Raw genomic sequence first — 24,012 nt, forward strand, 5'->3', positions numbered from 1 at the left:
AAGTGAAACAGTGAATCCCATAATGAAGGGAGAATATTTATTGATTGACCTAAATGTTATTTCAGAGCATCATATTTGATAGACATTTAATAATAGATTTTTTAAAATGCATCACTAAGTTCCAGTTTACAGGTATAACACTACAAAACAGTTAAAACAATGGAGAATGAATGTTGGTAATGTTTTTAATAATGTAATGTTTCACAGGTTGTTTTTAGTGGACTATGAATGTGTATCCTTTGTATTTGATTGAGGTTTTTATAAGAAGTTTATCTGAATTGTCTAATTGCTTTCTTTCATTTCCTCCTGGCCCCTACCTAGGTCTTTCAGGAATTTTTGATACTGGTATGCACACCTCTGGAAGTAACACTAAGGAAACTTCAGTTATGAATTTTCTCTCTGCAATTGAGTCTCGCACCGCTCAGGCAGTCTCTTCAGGATCTACCCTTTTGCCACAATTCAGGGCTCCTTCCTGGCAGACAGGTGAAAAATTTCTCTTGAAATATGATTCTGTGGTGACTGTGATTGAACATTCGGGTTATTTAAGACAAAAATATCCTACTAGAAAAGGCTGCATCTTTCACTTGTTTCCAGCTTGGTATTTAAAATCTCAAAATCAATTAAATTATATTAATCTCTTAACAGAAGATGTCTAGGAGGATTTAGATGGACAGGATTTAATTTTATCTAATTACTCAATTTCATTATCAGACGTTCTGTTTGGAATTAGTCTCACTAACACCTTAGCAGACTTTTCATTCCCAGAATCCTTTCCCTGTCATAGTTCTTCTATGATAGTGCCACTAGAAGTCTATGGATAACTATAGCCCCTTTGTACACAAGTAATGACCAAGGTTTTTCTCAAAAAGTGGGTCTGAGGCGCATGTTGCATTGTAATCAGTGGTTTAATTCAAAAATAAACAAATATGCCATCTTTTATAGCAGACTGGCTGCCTTCTGTAAACTTCCCCCATCTGTCAAGCCTTCTGTGCAGAGCAGGAAACTTTGCATATTTGGAGCTTGCTGTAGACAGCCACACCAAGATAAGTGTTGCTGCTGCATCTGTGGTAGCTTCAAGTTATGCTTAATCTTATACAGTGATTGTGCAACTGTGCAGTGAATTAGAGCTATTCACTGATCTGACAGAAAACATTCTTCTTTTTTCCTCTTGTGGGTTAGTTTTCCACTCTTTTGGTAGGAAAGGGCTTGGAGGAGAACTGAAAATCGACAGTTAAAATAGGAATAAATTGTTCCCCTTCTTTGCCCTCTGGATGCCCCTACCGTTGTGTAGTGGTAGCGATCAGTAAATGAGAACCCACTCGTACATGATGTTGCAGTTTCTTAGAGCAGAAAAAGAAATGCATTAAAACACTGCTTATATTTTCTTACTCAGAAAGACCTTATTGTTGACTTGCGAAAAATACCTTCAGTATCATATCTCTTCATATCATTATATGTCTTGAACTGAAAAGAAGAAACAAAGACGTTCTTTCGTAGTTCCATCTGACACTTCCAAAGTCATTTTGTGATTAAGTTGCAGAAGTATTTTATAATGAAAATTGAACTTTTTACTAAGATATTTGTCTCAAGACAAACTTTATTTACTGACAGGTTTTTAAATTTCTATTTATTCTTTAATAATCCATTACTAGAAGCTATTTTAATTGTCCAAGAAGAACTGAAATTAGTCAAATCATATCTGAGATTTTACATTTTTCCACTTCACGTGTATTTGTAAATATCTCAGCGGAAAGGGATTGCTTTTCAGATTCTTTATCAAGGAACTTAATCCTCTTTGAAAATAAATTTGCCCTCCTCATTTGCTTTCATATAGTTCAGAAGTAGTACATAAACTTTACCAGTACCTGCAAGTCACAGGATAAAAAAAGGGAATGAGTTGCTGCTGTGAGCACCAGAGCTCACAGGGGAATTGTACGCTGTCATTTCAGTTATATAATAGTATATTCTGTTAGTAAATATTTAAGCAAGTCTGTCATAGCAGTGTTAGGGTGTAAATAAGTAGTGGTATACCTTTTACTTGGACATGAACTTTCATTTAAGGAAGCTTGCAAATTATTTATTTATTCATTCTATTGAAAGTTAAAGCTTTCCTTTTAAGAATTATATATAGCCGTTCCACTATATGCTCCAAAATGGTGTTTCATGTAAAGTGAGTTACAGAAGTATTGGAGAGAGTGAAATTGCTCTTTTAATTCTGTATTACAGTTGGTATGGTGTAATTTTGTCTGTTTACAGTATATTAAAAGTGTCCAGAGCTTTCAATCAGTTTTTCTCTACTAGGAATTCTTTTAAAACTCATATAAAAACTAATATAGAGCCTTCAGTTTAAAAACAGAATTATCCTTGTAACATTTTTTAATTCAAAATTTGCATGATAAAGATGCAAGTTACTTTCCATGGGCAACCCACTGTAGGTATAGAATTTGGAATTCTTACCGATCTTCACTTCTTGTTTGGAAATTACCCACAATAAGTGCTTCTCTTTGTGGTTTTTTGTTGTTGTTGTTGTTGAAAAGCATATTGATTCTATAGATTGTTATATTTGTAAATGTTTAAGATCTTGCAGTGAAATAATTTATAGAAATGCAGAGTTCTAACTTGTAAAGCTCCCTTACATTCTTTTTCCCTTCATGTTTTTTGTTTCTTTCCAGGTATGCATTCCTCAACAGCCACAGAACTATTCGTTACTGGAGCGTTGCCAACCTCTGGAACATTTCCACCAACATCTGCTTTATCGGCATATCAGCATCCAAACACATTCAGCAGTAGAAACTTTGCTACTACTCCTTCTCTTACTCTTCAAGATACTACTTTCAGTGCTACATCAAATGGCCTCTTAACTACCCATGATCCTTTATTACAGATTAAAACATCACAAGGCACTGTTCCAGCTGCTTTGACCTTTGAGCGCCTAGGCAGTTCTGTTTTAAGTACCAGTGTACCACCTCAGTCATCAACATATCGTTCTGCTCAAGAATCCGCACCCCATCTTTTGCAACCTCAATTTAGTTTGTTGCCTTCAACCATTGGAGGAGCTCAGCAGGTTTCTCAGGCGTATAGCACATCTGTCTTTACTGGTTCCACGGCTTCTATTGATAGAGCACTTCAGCGAGAATGTAGTGTTATTAAACACCATCAGCGGCCTTCAAGTACTCAGTCTGTTCAGGCTCAATTGACTGTTTCACAGCATTCCTTACACAGCTATTTAACAAGTACAAGTGGAGTTAATTTTCAGGATACATGTAGGCACTCAGCATTATCCTGCAGTCCAGTTGGAGATGTTACTCAGGTGAGCAATGGAGGACCACAGCAGAAGACTTCTCAAGTCACAGTGGAACTTGCTCAGTCTTACGCATCTGCAGTTCCATCATCTGGCTTTCCACCTGCTTCTGCAGCAAAAGTGAAAAACTGTTCCACAAAACAGCCTCCAAGGTCAACGAAGACCCCCAAACCTCAGAGCATAGCTCCCCCTGTGCAGACACAAAGCTATGCCAAAACTGCACAAAACCAGAGTTCTGTCATTACAGGCCAAGCACAGATCTATTCTACAGCACAGCTCCCAAGTCTGTTGTCAGTCAGCCAGTCTCAAAATTACATTTCTTCCCAGGCTCAAAATGTGCCACCTGTCAGTCATTCACAGGATTTCTCATCTAGCAAGGTTGAGAAGCTGCCCACATTGTACAAAACATTGACTTTTTCTGGGCAGTCACAAACTATTACTTCTGATAGTCAAACTCTAAGTTACTCCTCAGATGAACAAGTTCTGACTTCAGTTCCAAATGAGAGCTACTCTCCACAGACGAGGGAACTTTCTTCAGTCAGCCAATCTCAGAGTTACTCTTCTAGTCACTCTCAGGGTTTATCTCCAGTTAGCCAATCCCAAGTTAGCTTTTCATCTCAATCGCAAGTTTTATCAGCTGTTAGTCCTTCAGAAAGCTATTCTTCAGGGCAGTCTTTAACATTAACATCACCTTCTCTCCCCTTTTCTGCCTCTCCTCGGATACAGACTCTTCCAGCCTCAAGTCCTAATCAGAGCTATATTTCTTTGCATTCTTCCCAGAACACTCAGTCACAAGAATCCTCCTCACCGCAGTCTCAAAAGTTTTTGCCATCTGTCCAGTCTCCTCCTTTTGCATCCCCAGCTCATTCACAGGCGCTGCAGAACAGCAGGCCTTCCTCAGAAACAAAAACGTATGTAAAAAGGAAATCAGATTCTAACTTATATGCATCATCAAAACAAGAGGAAGAGTTGTCAATGCAGGATATGCAGGCTTTGCAACGGCAAGCTTCTCTTGAATCTTCCACCCAAAGGCTAACCGATGAGGAAATCAATGCTCAGGATGCATCCTATCGGGTCACAAAAGCAGATGACCGATACTCTCAAAGTGTAATCAGAAGTAACTCTCGTCTTGAAGATCAAGTTGTTGGACTTACTCTTCAAGGAACAAAAAAAGAGGAGAGAATGGCTAATACTGTGGAACAGCTTTCCCAGCATATTGGCCATATCACTAATTTAAGCCATGATATGAAAAAAGCAGCTAATTTAATGCAATCAACACAAGTAAATGTGAGTTCTAAAGAACTAAACCAGCAACATTCTCTTATTCATAAGGTACATGAAAGTAAAGCTTCAGAACAGCAAGGCCAAGTCATTAGTACGACTCCGCAGGTGCAGCCTCATGCTTTAAGACATGGTCATCAGCTGTGTTTGCCTGGTGCACAGGTGCTTCTGGAGTCAACCTGTGACTTGCAGATTCTGCATCAGTCAATACTGCAGTCGGGTTTAGGACAAGCAAAGGCATCACCACAAGTGCAAAGAATACAGAGTCCTCAACAGGTGACACATCCATTCCTTCAGATGGATGGCCATATTATTCAGAGCAATGGGGGTCATTCTCAACAGCAGCTTCATACTCAAAATTCAGAAGTAATGAAAATGGACATTTCTGAGCCCTCAAAACCACTACAGCAACATTTGACGACAAAAGATCATTTTACTCAGACAAATCAACATGATTCAAAAAATCCATTTGTTTCTCTCAGTTCAATATGTTTCCCAGAATCTATGCTTCTCAGCGATGAGAGGAATATACTATCCAATGTAGATGATATCCTAGCAGCAACAGCGGCAGCTTGTGGAGTGACACCATCTGACTTTGCCAAATCAGCATCTAATGAAGAGGAAATCCGGTCTGTTGAAAACAGTGAGGAGTCTAAAACACAGTTCCGATCAATGGATGTAAGACATGTATCTGCTGGTTTCAATGCCTCACCTGCTATAGTTGGAAAGCCAGCAAGCATAAATAATATTTCTCTTAATGGAGGCCAAATCACTATAAATCTCACACCAGTGTCAGCAATACAGACAAAAGCTGTGAACCTTAATCATCAGCACATTGACGCTTCTGATCAAAATGTACCAACAAGAATGACCTCTCCCACTCTTGGCCCTGGTCAAGAGGAGCAAGAACAAGGTGCTGTCCCAGTTAAGAAACAGTCTAGCATCAGTCGTGAATCTGAAGAAGATAATGATGTTTCTGCTGATGGTACACTGAATGCAAGAGACCTAGATTTTGTTTCAAGCGGTAAGAGTCTAAGTGAAGAAAGTGCTGCTTCAGAGAATGATTTTAATATGAGTGGTGATGATGGTACAGTAGCAAGTAACCAGTCAAAGGGTCCATTGCAATCATTGCCTGTGCCCCAAAGTGGGGCTGAAGAAGAATGCCAAGATTTAAGTCAAGGGAACCTTCAGAAGAAAAAAAGCAAAGGAAAAAGCCAAAACAAAAATGCTGCAGAAGAAGACAGTGCAATTCAGAAACAGATAAAAAGAAGTGGACAGTGTAAACGTCAAAACTCAAGAGGAAATGACTCTTGTTTGATGTACTCTTCTCCTGTTTCTGAAAGTTGTTATGATACCTATCAGCATCAGGAAAGAATGAGGCAAAAAATTAAAGAAGTTGAAGAAAAACAGCCTGAGGTCAAAACAGGATTCATTGCATCTTTTTTAGACTTTCTCAAGTCTGGGCCTAGGCAACAGTTTTCAGCTCCAGCTGTCCGAATGCCAAACAGGACTCGGCGGCCGGTTACCCAGATAGTTCGTGGCCCTTGCCTACAGTCACCCACAAAGCCTGTGCCAGCAGCAGCGCCTGCAGCTTCTGACGTCACTGGAGAAAGTCCAACCAAAAAAGCTGATGAAGAGCTTAAGAAAAATTTAGAAACACTGCCTTCGTTTTCTTCTGATGAAGATGATTCTGTGGGAGGTAACCACGATCTTCAGAAGAGCATCTCTACTGCATTGTCAGCCCTGGATGATTCTTCTGACAGAAAGAACAAATCAGGTAAAACAGTTGCTGCTAGTGCATACACTGCAGGATTCTGTAGCTGATGGGGTGGAGAAGGGGATGGGGAAAGAAAAACCTTGGCTATCTTTAATTCAGGTAAATGTTTTGACTTATTTTGTTTTTATTTGCAGCCATAATTAAGAGTTGTGTTCAAAAGCTATGCTGAGTATGACTTGAGCTAATGCTGTCCACAGTTGGAAAATGTGTCAATAAATGTTTTCATTCTGCTTATGTAGGACTCTTCTAATGCTGAAAAACTACTTTAGCCCAGACTTGGAATCCTGTGTCTGTTCTCTCTTCTGTCTTAGAATGCTCAGCGTGATTGCCATCCATAAACCTCAACGAACCATCACATCCAGTGGTTTTAAGTGTATTTTCAAAGAGTTCTAGCAAGAGAACTAGTGAATCATTGCTGTCAGCAAAGGCTAAGTTCTTCCTGGGTAGAGTTAAATGTTTGCTTCCTGTGATGGTCCTGCTGTACAGAATGTGTTTCTGAAAGCTTTTAAATGGAGTGCTGCTAAGTTAGCTAGTCATGTCTGAGATGGGAACTGTTTGGCTTTGCTTTCAGCGGTATTAATCAGGAGTATTGTAGTTTCATGGTGATTTCTGGCTTGCAGAAGAACAAAAGCTGGGGAATGTTTTGGGCAGGAGGACAGACAGCAACCATCAATGACAGCAGTAGTCGGTTTTCCGTTTATTTGGTTTTTCAGTTCCACTTGTATTACATCTGTGCTATATGTTACACTTTCTGCAATCATAGCTTTTATTTGATGCTGATTTGTTTTGAGGTATTTTTGACATGCAGCATATTTTTGCCTAACTAGATCTTTTCAGTGAAATTTGTTTTCTCTGGTAAGCAATTAAAAACTACCCAGTTGATCACATGACTGTACTAGTAAATGTAAGAGAAATAAGCTCTCGATTTCATAATCATTTTAGAGAAGAAAGCAGTGACTTTTTTTTCCACCTAGAAAGCCAAAATTTGGACAGCTCCATGGTTTGAATGTCTCTTTCTGATTATGTTAACTTTCATAAGTCACACTGCATACAGCTTCCTAAGGAAGTATTTCGAAGCGTTTTTTTTGTTGTATGGGTATTTGTATTTGCAAGGATTTGTTTCACAGTGCTATGATATCTTTATTATTAATAAGGATGTAGTGTTTATGCTAGTAGCTTCTTAATTCCAGTTCCTGTTTTGTTGTATACAGGACTTTGTACAAAGTATGAGATGTTTAATAATGACTTCTTTCCCACATGCTAGCATTCTGCAGATTTTCTAGTAATTCCTTCTTCTCTCTTTTTTGCTTACAAGTATGGAAAAACAAAAATTAAAACACAGTCATTTGTAGTTAGCATGAAGTAATATATATATATTTATTTGCTGTTCTGAAGAGTATGTAAATATACTTAGGGCACTAATAATGCTGTGTCTGATTAAAGCTATTACAGTCTTCAATGAACAAGTAAAGATAGCATGTGTCTAATAATGGGACATGATATATCCAGAAAAAATATTTCATGGCTTAGCAGTTTTTAGTGAATTGATTTAATGAGTCTTCACATGTGGTATATAGTTCTTGTATTGAAATGATAATTTGATACTTTATTTTTATTATTGTTTATCAAAATGATGCGTTTTTTCCCGTTTTTTTCCAACAAGTTAACAATTAACAACGATTGCAAAATAACTGTAAAATGGCCTTCTTAAATTTGAAGGCAGTTTTCTAAGTGAAATTACTAATTACCCAGTGGCTTATTTAATTTGATGTTTTTTTTTTTTTTATTAGCAAATAAATGTTGAAACTAATGCGTATAGAAGAGTATTAAGTAGTACCTGAAAGCATCCTAATTTTTTCCAGTGGGAAAGAATGATCATTTCGAAGGATGGGAGTTTCCTTTGGCAGTGGGCCATAGAGATTAATTTCCTTCTTTTTTTTTTTTTTTTTCCTGTCCGTTCTCATTACCACTGTTAATTGTAAGACTTATCAGGACATTACCCAAACTGCAGCGTGAAACCTCCAGTCACATTACTACAAGATATAACTGATAAACGTTCAAAAGCTATAGGGCAAATGTTCTCATATTTCATGCATATTTCTGCCTCCTTAATCCAGTATAAAAAGTCCTTACCTACCAGCAGACTGGAAGCACCATTCAGTGTTGCAGGTTTTTACTGTCGTGTTTGCGTAGTCACACAGAGCACAACAGTATTTTCTGTTGAACGTGTCTGTAACTATAAAATTGTTTTCTAAGGCACTCGTTATTTCTAGATGCTAATAGATTTGAGTTTAATACAATCAGAGGTATATTGGTACAGCATATTAATTTTTTTAATGGCTTAGATGGGACCGAGTTAATGATCGTGTTCAGCTCTTCACATAGGTATTTTGCTTAGAATATATGTTTTTATAGGTATTGTAACAGAGAAAAGACATCTAGCTCCCATCCATGTTGCTAATTCTTGATATCTATTTTTTTATTTTTGTTTATTTATTTATTTATTTTGCTTTAGAAGCTGAAAAAGTGGCAGCCGTTTCTGCTGCCTCCACTGCTGCTGTAATAAAGCAGGAACTGCCACAGACAACGTCACCTGTAGTCAATGTGCAGGAGAAAATGAGTTCAGCTGACTCCTTAAAAGCAGCTCAACAGGATGCTGGGACTTCAGACCAGTTAGCAAAGATCCAGGCAACTGTTGCAATAGAAGGAAGTACTGAGGAGGAGAATACGGACAGTGGAGGAGAGGGCATGTACAGAGAACGTGATGAATTTGTAGTGAAGATTGAAGATATAGAGACACTAAAGGTAATGTAAATATTTCCTATGAGCATTGTGAAAAAAACCCAACCAAGATAAAACACCTAAAGACCTCCATATTAACTTAGCTCCAAGAAACTGCTGAAAGGGGAAAGGCTACAGATTGATTTTCTGCTCTGTCTGCTGCCAAGTTACCTCAAAGGTAACTTTCTTGGGTGGGTTATGAATATATTTTGAAGGTACGTGACCCACTTTATCCATAAATAATGAAAATCTCTGTCTTGGTAACTTCTATTAAAACTTGGAGTTACCTTTTTATTTGTCAATATAACAGTTTTTCACAGGCTATTGAGACTGCATTTGTTAAAATTATTTTTTGAAGATTGCAGTAGGCTCTCAGGGATAAGGGGTTGGAAGAATAATGCTTTTTTTGTGGAAAGTCTTGGAGTTGTCTTTGTTCTTTTTTGGGAGAGGTTCAGACTGAATGTCTCCGTAAGTTTCAGTGGTTCCATTGAAATGGCTTCCGTAAGCAACCAGTACAGCTTTTCACAGGAGCTTATGGGAAAGTTCCTTATTGCCTTTTTATTTCTTACTGTCACTGTTACCAACTTTAAAATAAAACATTCTCTTGTCATTTATAAAACTGTTACAGTTTGGTGGATTTTTTTTTCTTCTTGTTATTTAAATATTCCTTGGAAAGTGCTTCTGTACTTGACTGTATGTTTTCCAAAAAGAGTTTCTGAGTTAGTAATTTAAGAATTCTCATTAGAGGTAATAATTTCAAATCTGTTTCCAACATAATTAGTTTTTTGAATTATTTGAGTAACAAGAGTCTTCCAGAGTCAATTCTGGATTAAAGTTGAGCTGAAAAGTCTAGTTCAGTCATTTGTACTGAATGCTCCTTTTTCGTGTTACCATGAGCATCACACTGTAATATCATAGATACTGCACACATCTGCTATGGAACTTCTAGGGACCTGGAAGCTTTTCTTGCTGCTTGTTGTGATTTTTGCATTTTTGTTAGGAAAGTATTTAGTAGAGCAAATGGGCACCGAATTTTAAAGAAGTGTCATATTTTAAAAACTGCAGTTTTGTAACTCAGTTGCAGGGTCTGCTAGTTCTGACACTGAGCATAGGCAAGGCTGTTTGGCGCAGCTTCATCCTCTGAAGGTGAAGTTTGTAGATCGTTATGCTTCCTGTAGTATGTGTCATGCTATCTTAATAAAAATGGCAAGTAATAACTAAGCAGTTGGAATTTGAATTACCTCCATTTCCATTTTATCCCTGGATAACTTGCTCAAAAAAACAGTGCACAAACACACACCTGAGATAAGAATGAACATTGTTATTAGCAAATAATTTTCTGTTCTTACAGCTTGCTTTGCAAACAGGAAAAGAGCCTCCAGCTATTTGGAAAGTACAGAAGGCATTACTGCAAAAGTTTGTTCCTGAAGTGCGGGATGGACAGAGAGAGTTTGCTGCTACCAACAGCGTGAGTCTGAATGTTCCTTATGAAGCTTCATGGCAACTACATTCCTTAATGGAAGACTAGGAAGCAAAATAACATGCAGTTCTGATACAACATCCTTAGGAAGCATCCTTAGGAAAAAAAAAAAGCTTTTCCTCCTACTTGAAAATTATTTAAAAATACATAAATGGGTAGATTCTAACAGATTCTTGGCTTTGGGGCATTGATTCTTTGTTATTGTTGACTCTGGGTGAAGGAACGCTTTTTTACGACTGGAATAAAGTGAGTGGAAACAGGCTTGTGAACCAGATGCTTTCTGTGGGAATGATACATGTATGGTAGAATTTCAACAAGTAACCCTTTGGATTACCAGCAGGTAATCCAGTAGAGGTGTGGTTTATTAAATAGAGGGGGAAAACAAAGCCCAAAGTACCTCTGGCCTCATTTTCTCATTTTAAGCATTATTGGAAATCCATTGAATAATTCCTATTAAGTTATAACAGCTGTGGGATGACTCATCATTGTATGAACTGATTGTTTTTAAACATTTTTCTTTACTATTTAATTATTAAGCTGAATAATTCTGCATAACAGAAGCACTTGGATGCTATTTTTTTTCCCAGTATCTTGGCTATTTCGGGGACGCGAAAACAAAATACAAACGAGTGTATGTGAAGTTCATTGAAAACGCAAACAAAAAGGAATATGTTAGAGTATGTTCAAGAAAGCCACGAAGCAAGCCTGTACAGTCCGCAAGGTATTTTATTTCAGCTTGTTTTTTACTGTCATATTGTTTTTGTATTAAGAACCTATTTTGATAAACAAGACTTACAACTCAGTGCTATTTTGATTCATCTTTAAGTGGAAACTGGGAACTGTATTTTGTTTTAAGAAATGAGGTATAAATTACTGTCGTATCCAGACTTCCTCACCTGGAATCTGTGGATTGTAATAATCATTAATTTGAGAGGTATTAGAGCTCTGTATGCTGTGTGTTTTTGTGTTCTTTTGTCCTGGTACTGAGCGTGTGGATAGAAGCCTATAGGCATAATGATTTTAATTCTTTTTTTCTGCCATTTTCTCCTATCTTGTTGATTTTGCAAGTTAGGTATGCTTTTGTAGATTGCTTTAGTGACCAACCTGACCCAGTATACTACAAGTATGTTTGCAAAGGTTTTTGCTACTGCATTTTGTGTTGGCTGTACTTTTGCAAAAGATTGTGGAGTCTGCTTTATTCAGCTTTTTCTGTGTTTTCATGCTCAGCTCATTTTATCTTCCCTCAGCTTCAGATGCTAGCTGAGGCTTTTCTCTCTCTACGGCTTTTCAAATTTAAATGTAGATATTTTTTTTTATCAGATGTTATTAAACAATAATGAAAAAAAAATAGCGTTCTTTCAGGCAATGTCTGGCTTTATAAGTCCAGTTCTCTTCTCTCAAAGAAAGCAGTTCCATCAGATAACTGATTTTATAAAATAACCACAATCTGCTTAAAACCAACTGAGATTTGGGTACTTTTTTTTTCCTCTTGGACTACAGAAAACTGCTCCAGGACCTGTTTGTCTGGTGCTCTGAAACAATATTGTCTTTTAGTCAAAATATGATCAGGATTAGCTTGTACCTATATTTTCTCTTTCCAGTACAGTTTTTTGACTTTTATTTCTGCTTTTCCCTAATGTTCTTACTGCACTGATATATTCTGGGAGAGCAATGAGATTCCATCTTAGTATCACTAAGGTAGATTAAAGCTCTTTCACATTTCTCTTCTAAGACAGGCTTTCCTTTTCTCGAATCATCCTACTATCACCTCTTGTTTCTACCCATTTCAATTGGAAGTCTTCATTTCCATCAGATGACTAGAATTATTCGCAAGATTCCAGAAGATACCAAGTGTTAATAGTACCTTCCACTGCTTTCCCATTTGAATGAGAAATTGCTTGACACTTCCCAGACCTGTATCATCCCATATTCTCAAAGCTGTATTGCATTGATACTTAGCATCTGACTACATCACACAGTTTTCTGCTGTTGTTTCCAGATGATGAGTTCTCAGATTATGATAAATTTGTATTGGTCCTGAAGTACAAGCTTTCTGGTAGTAAATTTCCTGATTGTTTTCCTGTTTTGAGTGCTAGGAAGAGAAAGGAGAGGACTTATCTTCTTCCTCCTTGCAGTCCTCAATACCTGTTGTTTCTACTGGAATTATTATCCTTGTATTGATACAATATTCCAAATTCAATTTGTCAGCCAAGATCATTAATTAATACTATTTGTTTAAGTCTGTCAAGTCTGATTTTTTTTTCATTATGGTCTGTTTTAATATTAGCCCCAGTATTCTGTACCTTATAAATTCTACTAATATTGGGCAATTTGAACTTGCTGTGCTTGTCATCTAGCTATAAATTTGACATACTGTTTAATTATAGATAGTTGAGGGTAACTATTGTGCATCATATAAAAAAAAGTAGCATTATAGTGCATATGTCCTAATTCCAAGTTACACGTGACAGCAAAATAAGTATATATAATCCACAAGGAGTATCTCATGGTTAAATGAGCCAGCAGTTCTTCTGCTAAATTGCAGACTTGTGTGATAACTGTTTCAATAAAGATGTTATTCATACTGTTGCAGGACTATCCATTGCAAACCTAGTAGTAGCAACAACAAAACACCTGATCCACCAACACCAAAACCAGCAGCAGCAAAGGTCTCTTCTGTGAAACCCAAAGCTAAGCAGCCAAAAGTAAAGGCTGAACCACCACCAAAGAAAAGGAAAAAGTGGAAAGAAGAATTCTCATCTTCCCAGTCAGATTCTTCACCTGAGGCCCAAAGTGATGAAGATGGTGAGTGGTATACTATGGTTAGCATCTTAACCTATTGAACTAACTGAAAATAATCTTGTGGAAAAAATCTTGCCAGTTGTTCTTAGTAGCCTCATGGGGAAAACAAATTAATAAGCAAACTTGACAATGCTGTGCAAAATGGAGTGCAACAGCTAACCTCATAAATGATAAAGTGTAGTTTATCAATTAAATATATTTTTACTACTTACATGTCAAGTCTGAAGTAACTCGATGAAGTTATTTGTTATCCCTTTCCTCTAAGGCTTTCATCTACAATAATGGAAAAAGAAATATCTAAATCTTCCAAAATATGATCATTTGAATACAAATATTTTGTATTTGTGAAATTGTGCATACAACAACAGCAGCAACAAAAATGTACCTAATTTGTTGTCTGTACCTGTTCTATTGTGTGCTTAGTTTCACTGTTATTTCTGATTGTAGTGGATTTTAATCTCTTGGAATACCAGTAGGGGTCGCTTATGTTTTATGAGAGAGAGTCTCCAGTTTTCAAAAAAGCACAGAACATTTGTAGAATACATAAGAAAGAAAAATCACACTATTCCCATTAATTTTCAGAGCTTGTACCTCCGGCTCCATTTGTTACTCGCTTTCTGAACACAAGAGCTATGAAAGAGACCTTTAAGAGCTATATGGAGTTGCTTGTTAGCATTGCCTTGGATCCAGACACAATGCAAGCCTTGGAAAAGAGCAATGGTACAGTATGTTTAAAATGTGCATGATTTTGTTAGATTTTTGTGTTTGGGTGTTTTTTATTTGTTTCTTTGTTTTGTTGTCCTTTTTACTTAACATTTATGTTATATATTTACTGCTTGTGTAATACCATGAATTCAGGTTAGGGTAGGTGCACACATGTACATAAATATATCTATCTGCACTATTTGAGGAATCAAAGTAAGTTTGTTTGACTTGTCAGATCTGATCTCTTTTTTATTATCTTTTAAAATCCTAAAAACATGTATTTCAAATTACAGTGTTACAGGTATGTGCTCTTTCTTGTAGATAAGTTGCCATATAACTAGGTAGTTTTCATTCTTTCTACCATTAAAAATTGTGGGTTTTGTGCTTCAAAACCTTGAAATTCTTGTCAAAGACTAATGTATTCTATTTTCCCATTAGGGAGAAAATTTGTGATGGACTATAGTGGATTCCAGAAGACAAAATTTAAAACTATTCAATTTATCAAAAATTAGCAAAAAACTCATGTATAAAGCTAAAGGTTCTGAGAACATAATCTTTTCCCCTGTTGACTTGCAGGTTGCTGTTTTCCACTATATTCAGTTCACCTGTATTTAAATTAATCTATTTTCTAGACTCTTCTTTCCCATTTTGCTCTGGTTTTGCATCAGTGTACTTATTATCTCAAGGATCTATATACCCTGTTCATTATGTCAGTAGTCTCACTAAAAGCAAAGACTTTGACTTTATAAACCAGAGTCCCCTTATATCAGAGAATGTCAAAACCATGCATTTTGTTTTCATAAAACTGCCAATTTTACTGTGCAGTAGAGGTTGTTTAGAAAATGGTTTAAGATTATATTGCTCTCTCTTGACTTTTTCCATTCAGCAAAGAAAAGTTAGAGAAGGATCTGAACAGCAGTCAGCAGTTAACCTGCATGATATCTACACCAGTCTGACTGGGGGGGGGGGGGGGGGGGAATTCTCAAACTTTTAAAATCTGTTTATGAACAAATGCATTATTTTTGAGTTTTACATTTTATGTTAGTAGGAAGAAGAATAGATTGGATAGGTGTCTCATATGACTGTGTCTCTCTTAATCACATGTTACTTTTTAAATTGTCATTTAGATGAGCTACTTTTGCCTCATATGAGAAAAATTGATGGCATGCTGAATGACAATAGGAAAAGGCTACTTTCCAAATTACGCTTGGATAATACTTTCAAGGTATTCTCTTTTAAATTCTAAGGTTTTTAAAGTTATACTATAAGCCAGTCATTGAATGCATACCATGCAGGCACAACTAAAAACCGAGAAGGCAAATTTGTAACAGAAGTGAATATGGATTTGAAAGAGAGATGCTATAAATTCAGTGCTTGTGTGTGGCATTTGGAGAACATTTGTGATCGAGATGTTTATACCACTAAGGTAAAGTTCTGGTTTTGCTCACCATGCTTTCTCATTCATTTTCAAACACTTTTCCTTCTGAGCTTCTCAATTTTGCCAAAAGAAGGTCTGCTTGCTATCCTTCTAGAACTGCTGGTTAAGTGCTTTATTGCTTAAAAATCTTAATACAACTGTACCCTAAATAGCTGTACTGTGGAGCAGATGTCTGGACCTCTGTGACCAGACTAGCTTGCAGCCCAGACAGAACGACTGAAGAACAACTCATTTGTGAACTGTTTGACATGCAGGGAAGGGCTGCATATTTTCAAAACGTAACACAGAGCCTCAGAGAGGCAGGATATATTAGCCCTCCATTTTTTGCATTTTGTTTGTGGTAAAAATTCTGTGTTAGTAAAATACTTCTTAGCTGATATGTTTAGACATGTCTATGCAGAGAAGATAGGCCAATTAAAGTAGGCTTATGAATTTCTAGAATTCTAGTTACGTTCACAATACACGCAAAATGAGAAGTAGCTTATTATGTTTTTCCTCAGTTTAAGAGAAAAAAATAATAGTATCTTCTATAATACTGGCATATAACTAACACTTCTTATTCAGTTGGAGTTCATAACTGATGTGATAGCTTTGCTGTGTGTTCACTTAGAGGCAAATTATGAATCATATCTTCAAAGTTAGCTTAAGCCTAAATTTTGAAATAGGAGCTCAGGAAGTTGATGGAGTTCTGGGTCTAAGCTAAGGAATCTGCTTGTGATGTAAACTGCAAGATAAAAAGCCTTTTATGTTTGTTTTCTGTTGTGAAAGTACCAGCTTGTACTTGAGGTAATATTTTATCCAAAAAATGAAAGATAATGAAACACTAATGTTTGTCAACACGTTTGTATTGGTGAGGAAAATGTTTGATATTCCTGTAAGAATCGGGTTAATCTGACAAAGACTAAGCTTACTTCTGTTTCAGCTGAATGAGGTGCTGAAAAAATAAGTGAAAAATATCACTATTTGGAGTATCATTCAGTTGGAATACGCACTGATAAGCATGGATAAAATGATTTTTTTTCACTGCATACAGTTAATATGGGATATTTTAGTACTGTATTACTAAACAAATCAGACACTGAAGTTAGCAGTCAGTTTTTCACAATCCTTTTTCTTTATGTGCTCTCTTTAAAGAGCGCTTTGGAAATCTTTCCTGAACTCACAGTGATCACTCGGGATTCGAAGACAAAAAGTGGTGGAGCATCTGTCTCTAAGATCAAAATGAATGGTAAAGCTTACAACAAGAAAACACTGAGGGCTTCTAAATCAACCACTAAGTTAGCACAGGTGAGTGTTCAAAGGGTTTACTACTGCCACCATCTGACCTCGAATATGATAACCATGTTTGTGTAAAACACTTGTTTTGTGTATTCGGTTTTTTTACTCTAGATTTATCAAATATAAAACCTTTGTTGAACGAAATACTTTTTCCGCTTTAAAAAAAAAAAAAGTTATGTTCCAGTGGTTATTATATTCCAAAGTTATGTTCCATAAAATATAATCAAATATTGCAAAAGGATTCCCATTTAAATTCTTTAACTGCAGTGTGTTGTTTACACGCCTTTACTATATTTTGACCCAAATGCTCTTATCCTGTATATTTATACATTCATGCATTTTATACATTTATCCTGTGTTTTTATACAGGAAGTCTTGTGTGGCAACCATTCAAGTTTGCAGAAAGCAGTAGTATGCTACCTCCCTCATGCAGGCAGTAACTGGACTGTGTAGTTGGATGGGAAGGAAGAAGCTTGAGATGTACACTTTGTTTCCGTAGCATTCCTGGAGAGACCCTGTAATTAGGTTTTGCTAGATACTGGCCCATTGTTAACTCATAGTGGCAAAAGGTGGCTAGATAAGTGACATCTAAGAAGAACTGGTCTATATTTACCCAATGTACAATTTGTATGCTTTTTTGCAATGCATCTATTTTGATAGGAAATAGTTAACCTTTGGTAATTCCTGTAGTAGTTCTTAAAGTGGTGTCTTACTTGTCCTAGACTTGAGTTGCAGTGCATTTGGAAGGACTGAAAGCATTCTCAAAGCTGGTTTTAATAAAATAATTTCGTAGGGAACGTGGAGATACGAGATAATGATAATGACATAATACAAATGACTGTGTACCAAAATATGTCAAAGCAATTAATTGAATGAAGTATTCAATTTCTGAACTGTTGAAAAAAAACTACTTACAAAATGCCATGTCTGTCATGTCTCTGTCTTGAAACATAACATGAATTTATCTGAAAAAACACCTTCTTTTTGCAGGAGTTTACGGTAGATCCAGAAAAAATACAGCTGTATTCTTTGTATCACTCACTCCATCATTACAAATATCATATATATCTGACATGTAAAGAGGAGGTAAGTATTGCTGTTTTTCTCAGATATTTTTACAGTTGTTTGGGAAGTTAAAATAGAGAGGGACTGTTGTACTCTTGATAAATGAGTATAGATTGCCATAATGAAATAATTAAATCCACAAACAAAAAGGTATGCTGAGTGCATATGTTGCCCCTAAACGGCACCACTGCTCAGAGATGAGACTGAAAAAGTTTGTGTGAAATCAGTTTGCATCAGGGTAGGTTAGCATTCTTCACTGTTTTCCAAACAAATTAAATGAATTTTATCAGCTTATGTAACTCCTGAGATCTAGGAGCTACTCTTGTCTTAAAATGTCCACTCCTTTCTGTTTTGCTGCAAATCCTCTATTGAAATGTTCCAGGTAGCAGAACCACAAGAGTTGAGGTCTGGTTTGGCTGTTAGCAAAAGCAGTTTGGGGAGGGCTTTTCTCTGTTTTTAAAGCATAAAGGTTTTCTTCCAAAGAAGGGTGGTATTTATCTACAGAATATGGTATAAAAACAAAAAATCAGAAATACTGGTAGTCTCACGTATATATGTATACCCATTCCTCTCTTTCTCTTCAAAATAGATTTCTTCTGTTCAGAAGAAGAGTGCAGATCTAGGACAGGAAGAGATTGTGCAGCTGTGCATGAAAAATATGAAATGGGTGGAGGATCTTTTTGAAAAGTTTGGTGAACTTTTGAATCGTGTCCAGCAGAAATGCTCATAACAGAAATGTATTCCAAATCTCACATTTTTCTTCGGCACTAATCTGATGGAACAGAAAGCTCAGAGAGAGGCTCTGATTTCTTTTACAAAGCCAGGCTGCGTTCTTGTTCATAGGCTGTTTTATTTCGCTTTATGGAACTTTGTGCCTTGGCTCTTGCTAAGGAAAAGTGATGCTGCCAAGGAAATCAGCCCTTTGGAGATGGAAGTGAACCTAAACCTAACCGCATTTTTAACCTGAAGAATTTTTTTTTCTATTCTGTGAACTATTGGATAACTTAGTTTTATTTTCAGAAATGTTTTTGACAAATGATAAAGCATGCACTACATATTTTTTCTTTATTGCTAAAAAGTTATCAACACTTAAAATAGGACAGATTTTTCCATCTCTGACTAAACAACAGAACAGTCAGTGCTGGGGTACGTGTGCCTGGCTACCAAGTTGAGTTTTGTACATTTTGTGAACAGAGCCGGAGCAACATCAGTTTCTGCGACCATATATTGCCATCATCAAAACCAGAAATGTCACTATGCTTTATGGACTCATTTACTATTGTCATGTTCAGGAGACTGAACGTGGAGTTGGTGCAATCCTATGACTGCTTTTTTTTGTGTGTCAAATTATATTGTAATGAAAGACAATGACCTTAACTATTTTCCCTGTTTTGAAGAAAAAAAATATTTTCCTTTTTTTTTTTTTTTTTTTTGCTTTTGGAAAAAAAATTCAATTGTACATTTTATCTCACTAATAGTTGTATTTTTCACAGAGAAAATATTGTGGTTAAAATTGTTTCATGTATCTTTGTAATACTTTCCATTGTTTTCAGTAAATCCTATTCGTTTATATGTTGATTTCATATTGTAAACTATATATCTCGAGGTAACCCTTTTGTTTATACAGGTTTGCTTCAGTGTTAACCAGAATAATGCATACTAGACTAGTTTTGCTTTAAGTGTAGTTGTGTTAGACACTGCAAGTATTTTCTGATACATGAAAATAAATTTCTTACTAAACTAGCACTTGATTAACTGAGAGTTTAAATGAGGAACTACTATATCTTTGTCAACAAAGATTGCTGATTGAATAGACTATGTGCAGTGTTAAACACAGCTTACCTAGTTGTTTGTAGAACTGGCAGTTGCAGAGCTGTTCTCTTTTTGGTGCCTTTCAAGTCTTCAGACATTTTCTTGTAGCTTTTTTTGTCCCTCCAGTTTAACAGTAGTGCCACTAGTCACACTCAGACAATGAATGTAATGGGCTCTAATCAGGAGAACGTTTTCTTTAAATTTGCCAACAGAATGCCTTACTGAGTCATTCAGAATGGATATTTACTGGGGTCCTAAAAAAACAAAAAGAAAGAAAAAAAAGTCGTGTTGTTCTTTTCCAGATAACATAGGAAAAAAATACTTCCTTTATCTTTTAACTGCCACTTAGTGCCTTAATTTCAGCCAAGAAAGCAGGGTTCAGTATTCATTGGCCAAATGAAATAATGTTCATTGCCATGTGACCTTTTTTCCTGTTGTCTGTTTTTATCCTGTTTAGTTGTTAAACATTCATTAGACCTTAGAACTATAAAGAGTTTAATGAATAGATGTAAAAATGCAATTATTTGATCTTGAGTAATCAAATAGGTTTGAATATTAAAGTATGTACAGAATTTTAGCTGATTAGTTTTAGAACTGTATAGGATGTTTACCATGTTTCCAAAGCTATTTGTCTTTTAAAAGCAATAATTCTCCTTTAAAACCTGTATGCAGACTACAGTGAACAGAGATGGGTATGTACCTCTGCCTTTTTTAAAGCCTCGTCATAATGCGTTTGCTTTAAAAAGGGAGGTCGCTATCAAGTTAATAGATGTGTTGTGCTACTGTGATGTCTACTATAATCAAGAAGAGTGAAATGGGCTTTTATTTAGAAAGAATGTGCAGAATGTCAGAGCAGTTGTGAAGCTAATTCATTTTTATAGTGTAAAGAAGGGTAGACACAAGGGTTGAAGGGTTGCGGCTGTTTCAGTCATGCTGTGTTGAACCTAGTAGGAGCCAAAGTTTGTGGTTAACACGTGAAGCAGAGTTGCCAGTTGTCAGTAGTGATCAGCTAAAAATCAGTTTACTGTAAATATGCCAACTGGAGACATAGTAGCTATGTGCCTCTTGTACTATTTAATCTATAGTATGAGTTCCCAAATTTATTTAGGGTATTCCCTTATTGGCAGGGATAACTGGCAGCAGCAGTTCCTGGCTGCATAGATACAAGAGAGATATTTAATTGCACGAGTGGAATTCTGTTGTCTCCTTTTGGTGAAACAGCATAGTTTGGGAGGTCCTGGGCTGTAGTTCTAGTAATGGTTAGGATGCAGACTGAGGGAACAGGAGTTGTCTCCTCAACTGTATAGTAAACAACTCATCGGACTGTGTGTCTCAGATCCCTCCCTCATATGACTGAGAGCAACTAACAGATCTTTTTGCTTTCTGAACGATTTCTATACCACTACTTTACAGCTCCTCTAGAGTTTTGAGTCTAGAAGTAGCTTTAGGAAGCTGTTTGTCTTCATCCAAGTCATTAGAAACTGAAGAAAAAAGGGATGAGAGGGTTTTGGAGTAGTTCGTCCCTATTTAATACGAAGGTGAATTCTAGTGACAACTATCTAGATAAGTAAATAAAAATGGCTGGGGTACTCTGCACTGCTGGAGAGGATGACCTGGCTTATTTTTGGCTGTATTATTCCCCAGGCCAGTTCAACAAGCACTGTGCCTGTGGAGACAGAAAAAACTTGTCTAACTGCCCCAGACTACTGCAGATGTAACAGAGCTCCCGTCTTTGTCTTGGGCTACAAAAAAGGTGGCTGGATTTATTAGTGTACCATTGAGGATGAATAAAAGCATGGAACTCTCAAGTGTGTGAAGGATCATAAACAAGAATAAAGTTTTGTTAGTGGGATTGAAAAGGTTTTTTTATACTGAAGCAAACTTAGAAAAAATGTAAATGTACAGATTATTTTTCTTGCACAAATACTTTGTTTTGTTGCGTTTTAGATAATTCTGCACCCACACCTCAATCTTCTGTCTTTTCCTTGAAGCAACAGTGATGTCCTTACCCTTTAACATCTAACAGTGGAAATTGAGCACTCACGTCTGCGAGAGAAGATGCACTAGGAAGGAACAAAACCCTCTTTAGACTATGAATTAGCAAAGCAGAAATTAAGCTAATTGTGTGATGAATTTTTTTTTTTTTTAATTTCCACTGTCATTTCCTTTAGTATGGCATCCCTGTTTACCTTGGGTTTCTTTTTTTATTGAAATACAGTATTTCTCTTAAAGGCAGGTTTTCTTTGAGATGCTACTTCCAAAGTTTTGCTAGCAAAACACAGGAGACAAAATCGGATTGAAAAACTGTTTCTGAAAATGGCTAAGGACTTCAGGATCTTCAGAGTTCTGTGACGTGTATCGTATTCATATGTTGTCTAAATGAAATACTACTTTTTAAAAAGGCAAATCTTACAGGCTGTCTTCCAAGTAAATGATTTCCGTAAGGGAAATATATTTTAAATATTATTTAAATATTTACTACTATTTAAAACGATTTTAAAACAGAAAAGCTAAAACTACGGTCACAAAATGTCAGTGTGTCATTGGTCATTTCATTTCTCATTGCTAACACGTGACATTTGGTCTCATACTCTATTACACACGCGTGCATAGCAGTGTGCACGTTCTGTCATATCTTATTGTTTAAGCTAATCCTACCATGTCGTTGTTAACACATGCATGTTTTCTACATATCTCCTCTATGTATGGCAAAAAAAAAAAGAAAAGAGGTTAGGGCTAATAACAGACACTTTATACGTTCTTAGTCCAGATTTTCAGGTGGTCCGTAATACAATGTATGGAAATGTGAAAAAGGACACATTTTTGTACCATTCGTGATGTTATTAACTAAACCCATTAAAGTGAAAACACTTTTTAAACAAAAACCTCACAATTCTCAGTCATTTATTATTAAAATATTGAGACTTGAAAAGCTAGTTTGTTAGTGAGAAAATGGCAATTTAGACTTCTGTGATCTCAAGATGAAGAAACGCAGTTCTAGTTCTTTTTCATTATATAACATGGATTGAGGAACTTTTATTACATTTCTGAGTTCTAAATGTTTTGCATTCATTTTCACAGTGTATCTGCCAGTTCTTAAACTGAGGTGAAAAATGATGAGCCAGAAAATGGGGATAAAAGTGAGATGACTTCTGTGATACAGTTGCTTTATTGCTATCCTGTTTTCTTCGTGTTCTTTTTTTCTTAACTAGAACACTGTCTGTGTGTACACATGGGTAAAAAAATGGTGCTAGAGGGTTTTTGTCTTTCCTCCTGCCCCCTTCATTTAAAGGGAACTGCTCCAGATACTTTCTTGTGAATATTTTTGCTGCACACTGAGGACTGAAATCCCATATAATCTCATTGTTGGCCATAAGATACATGGTAGGCATTCTTTCTATTCTACATATATTACTTAAACTCTATAATTGGGAGTATATGCAACAGCATTTTGAACCTTGGAGGGCTTGTGATAGCAAGACCTTTCAGTATAATTATATTACTTTGCATCATCCTCCTTTCTACCTGTGGTGCCTGCTAATATGATTTCTCCGTGCATCACAGAATCACAGAATGGCCTGGGTTGGAAGGGACCTCAAGGATCATGAATCTCCAACCCCCCAGCCAGGCAGGGCCACCAACCTCCCCATTTATTAGACCAGGTTGCCCAGGGCCTCATCCAACCTGGCCTTGAACACCTCCAGGGACGGGGCATCCACAACCTCTCAGGGCAGCCTATTCCAGCACCTCACCACTCTCCTGGTAAAGAACTTCCCCCTAACATCCAACCTAAATCTTCCCTCTTTCAACTTAAAACCGTTCCCCCTTGTCCTGCTGTTATCTACCCTTTCAAAGAGTTTACTCCCTTCCTGTTTATAGGCTCCCTTCAGGTACTGAAAGGCTGCAATGAGGTCACCCCGCAGCCTTCTCTTCTCCAGGCTGAATAAGACCAGCTCCTTCAGCCTGTCTTCATAGGGGAGGTGCTCCAGCCCCCTGATCATCTTCATGGCCCTCCTCTGGACCCTCTCCAACAGCTCTCTGTCTTTCTTGTACTGTGGGCTCCATACCTGGACACAGTACTCCAGATGGGGCCTCACAAGAGCAGAGTATTGAGGGACAATCACCTCCCTATCCCTGCTGGCCACCCCTCTCATGATGGAGCCCAGGATACCATCTGCTTTCTGAGCTGCAAGAGCACACTGCTGGCTCATGTTAAGTTTGTCATCCATCAGGACTCCCAGGTCCTACTCTGCAGAGCTGCTCTCAAGGACTGCTCCTTCCAGTCTGTATAG

At 36.8% G+C, this 24,012-nt stretch overlaps 1 protein-coding gene across 3 annotated transcripts in view; it reads left to right on the forward strand.

Annotated features, from left to right (window-relative positions):
* Positions 1-22,605, forward strand: part of QSER1 (glutamine and serine rich 1) — a 37,945-nt gene extending 15,340 nt beyond the window's left edge. For 2 of the 3 annotated variants that reach the window (XM_015286155.4, XM_046941548.1), the window contains exons 3-13: positions 322-483; positions 2,673-6,359; positions 8,875-9,164; positions 10,492-10,608; positions 11,208-11,341; positions 13,214-13,425; positions 14,005-14,142; positions 15,255-15,352; positions 16,700-16,852; positions 17,834-17,929; positions 18,498-22,605. In XM_015286155.4, coding sequence (XP_015141641.3) covers positions 322-483; positions 2,673-6,359; positions 8,875-9,164; positions 10,492-10,608; positions 11,208-11,341; positions 13,214-13,425; positions 14,005-14,142; positions 15,255-15,352; positions 16,700-16,852; positions 17,834-17,929; positions 18,498-18,638 — 5,228 coding nt within the window. In that variant the 3' untranslated portion in view covers positions 18,639-22,605. The remainder of the gene's footprint in view (positions 1-321; positions 484-2,672; positions 6,360-8,874; positions 9,165-10,491; positions 10,609-11,207; positions 11,342-13,213; positions 13,426-14,004; positions 14,143-15,254; positions 15,353-16,699; positions 16,853-17,833; positions 17,930-18,497) is intronic. The other variant, NM_001199414.2, reaches the window with a different exon arrangement.
* Positions 22,606-24,012: the final 1,407 nt, after the last annotated feature.

Source organism: Gallus gallus, chromosome 5, assembly GCF_016699485.2.
Source record: "Gallus gallus isolate bGalGal1 chromosome 5, bGalGal1.mat.broiler.GRCg7b, whole genome shotgun sequence".
Taxonomy (NCBI): domain Eukaryota; kingdom Metazoa; phylum Chordata; class Aves; order Galliformes; family Phasianidae; genus Gallus; species Gallus gallus.